The sequence below is a fragment of the Morone saxatilis genome, unplaced genomic scaffold (genome assembly GCF_004916995.1).
Source record: "Morone saxatilis isolate NCDOM2014 unplaced genomic scaffold, NCSU_SB_2.0 Contig5, whole genome shotgun sequence".
NCBI lineage: Eukaryota > Metazoa > Chordata > Actinopteri > Moronidae > Morone > Morone saxatilis.
This window is the reverse complement of record NW_023340095.1, coordinates 4,089,182-4,091,512: the sequence shown is the minus strand read 5'-3', so window position 1 is coordinate 4,091,512 and position 2,331 is coordinate 4,089,182. Positions and strand designations below refer to the sequence as shown.

General features: G+C 48.4%; 2 protein-coding genes across 2 annotated transcripts in view; one reads left to right on the top strand and one right to left on the bottom strand.

Annotated features, from left to right (window-relative positions):
- Positions 1 to 76, bottom strand: part of LOC118339206 (endoribonuclease YbeY-like) — a 2,286-nt gene extending 2,210 nt beyond the window's left edge. Inside the window, exon 1 of the mRNA XM_035676773.1 lies at positions 47 to 76. Coding sequence (XP_035532666.1) covers positions 47 to 76 — 30 coding nt within the window. The remainder of the gene's footprint in view (positions 1 to 46) is intronic.
- An 86-nt stretch (positions 77 to 162) lies between these two features.
- mcm3ap (minichromosome maintenance complex component 3 associated protein) overlaps positions 163 to 2,331 on the top strand; it is a gene marked incomplete at its 5' end in the record, with an annotated part of 9,891 nt that continues 7,722 nt past the window's right edge. Inside the window, 7 exon segments of the mRNA XM_035676670.1 lie at positions 163 to 244; positions 400 to 541; positions 622 to 815; positions 897 to 1,036; positions 1,279 to 1,476; positions 1,569 to 1,837; positions 1,930 to 2,092. Coding sequence (XP_035532563.1) covers positions 163 to 244; positions 400 to 541; positions 622 to 815; positions 897 to 1,036; positions 1,279 to 1,476; positions 1,569 to 1,837; positions 1,930 to 2,092 — 1,188 coding nt within the window.

Here is a 2,331-nt window from a genome sequence, read left to right as displayed (position 1 = left end):
CACATGCGTGGGCTTACTCCGCACATCCACACATGCGTGGGCTTACTCCGCACATGCGTGGGCTTACTCCGCACATGCGTGGGACACCAAATGTGAGACACCAAATATGATTTTATTTATATTCTTTTGCTTTCTCTCACTGTTAACTGTTTTCTCCTTCAGGCATCAGCGGCCAAAGCCAAGAAGAAAGGCAAAGTCCTCCGTGGACAAGAACTCCTCCTCTTGTGGCAGAGAAAGAAGCAGAGTAAATACAACATATTTCTATGAAAGCTTCATTGATATAGAAATAACTGCTGTATTTATATGACTGTTTAGACATGATGTAAAGATCCTGAGCCGTTCATATTGCCTTTAATTCCTTCACTACACTGACTCTGATATTTATGTTTTGTACATTAGGTCCAGGTGACAAAGGGAGTAGACCTGCAGCGGGAGCAGCAGAGGGAGAAAGTCAGGAGCACGCAGAGTCCAAGGCCACTTCCTCCCCCCTCAAAAGACCTTCACTCGTAGCTCCTGCGCTCACTTCCACCTTCAGCCGCAGGTAAACACCCCCCCCATGAAAGTGTTTGTTGTTATTACAGCTCTTTAGATTAACTTTACGTGTGTCTTTTTCTGCCTCAGCTCTCCGGTGAAGAGGTCGTCGCTGGTCAAGGCTCTGCAGTTTGACACCGAGGTTCAGAAAGACAGCAGCACTGAAGCCCCGAGCTCAGAGCGCCCTGTCCCCTCCTCCCTCCTCCACCTCCTCGGCCAGGTGGCCGAGACCGCGGAGGACAAGTACCGCCTCCTGGAGCAGAGAGACAAGATCTTGCGTCAAGGTCATTAAACAAACAAACAAAGTCATTAACATGTCTAAAAACACGAGGGACGCTAACTGAGTGCATAATTTGTCCACACAGGTCGGCCCAAGAGGACGGACCTGGACCTGTCGAAGGTGTTTGTGGGGACGTGTCCTGACATGTGTCCAGAGAAGGAGAGGTACATGAGGGAAACACGGAAACAGCTGAGCATATTCGAGGTCGTCCCGGATTCTGAGATGGTAACTTCTGTTTTCAGCTGAATCATCACTGAGAGACGTTACATCGTTTATTTAAACATAAGTCACTTGCCGTACCCCCTTCAGCGAACAATTGCAAAGTAAAGAAGCCCCAAAAGGAATAATGTCTTTCATCATCTAGTTGCATTTATTGGTCATTTGAGAAGCATATTAAAACGTGTGGCATAAGACCAAATCGTCTTGTTATGCTAAATTAAACTGTGTCACCTCCTTTTCCCGACAAGGTGGATCACGCAGCAGCCGTCAAGGAGTACAGCCGCTCATCAGCCGACCAGGAGGAGCCCCTGCCATACGAGCTGCGCCCCCTGCCTGTGCTCAGCATGACCATGGACTATCTGGTGACTCAGATCATGGACCAGGGCCATGACAACTACCGGGACTGGTATGACTTTGTCTGGAACAGAACCCGCGGCATCCGCAAGGTGAGCTGCCCTTATCAACTGTCAGCTGTAGTCGAGCTAAAATCCCGTCAAGTAATGACATGCTCGTATTCATTCCTCTGTCACACCTACAGGATATCACCCAGCAGCACCTGTGCTGCCCACACACGGTGTCGCTGATCGAGAAGTGCACGCGCTTCCACGTGCACTGCGCTCACCACCTCTGCGAGGAGCACATATCGACTTTCGACGCCAAGATCAACAACGAGAACATGACAAAATGCCTCCAGAGTCTCAAAGAAATGTACCAGGACCTCGCCACGCGTAACATCTACTGCTCCCGGGAGGCAGAGTTTCGCCTGTACAACGTGCTGCTGAAACTCAACGACGGTGACATCCTGCGGTCAGCCCACTGAAAGACACACATACACAAACACTATTATAGACCTCCCCGTATGTGATAGAGAAAAACTTCCTCTCTTTATGTCCACGCAGTGAGGTGCAGCAGTTCCGTGACGAGGTGCGCAATTCCCCGGAGGTGAAGTTTGCCGTGCAAGCATTCACTGCAGTCAACAGCAACAACTTTGTGCGCTTCTTCAAGCTGGTGAAAGGAGCCTCCTACCTCGCCAGCTGCCTCCTACACAGATACTTCAATCAGGTCAGAAACAGTTCATGAACAACAGCAACAACTTTAGAAATAAAATGAATGAGATAAAGTGTGTGCGCTTATTCTTTTCATTATGTGCATTAGGTGAATCAAGACAACGGCCGGTTTCCTTTTCCTGTTTTCTTGTATAGAGAAAGGTTTTCAGTTTTAAGACAACTAAAATGTTGTGTGTAACATGGGTCTGCTCTGTTACAAGATAAGATATTCCTTTAATAGTCCCACAATGGGGA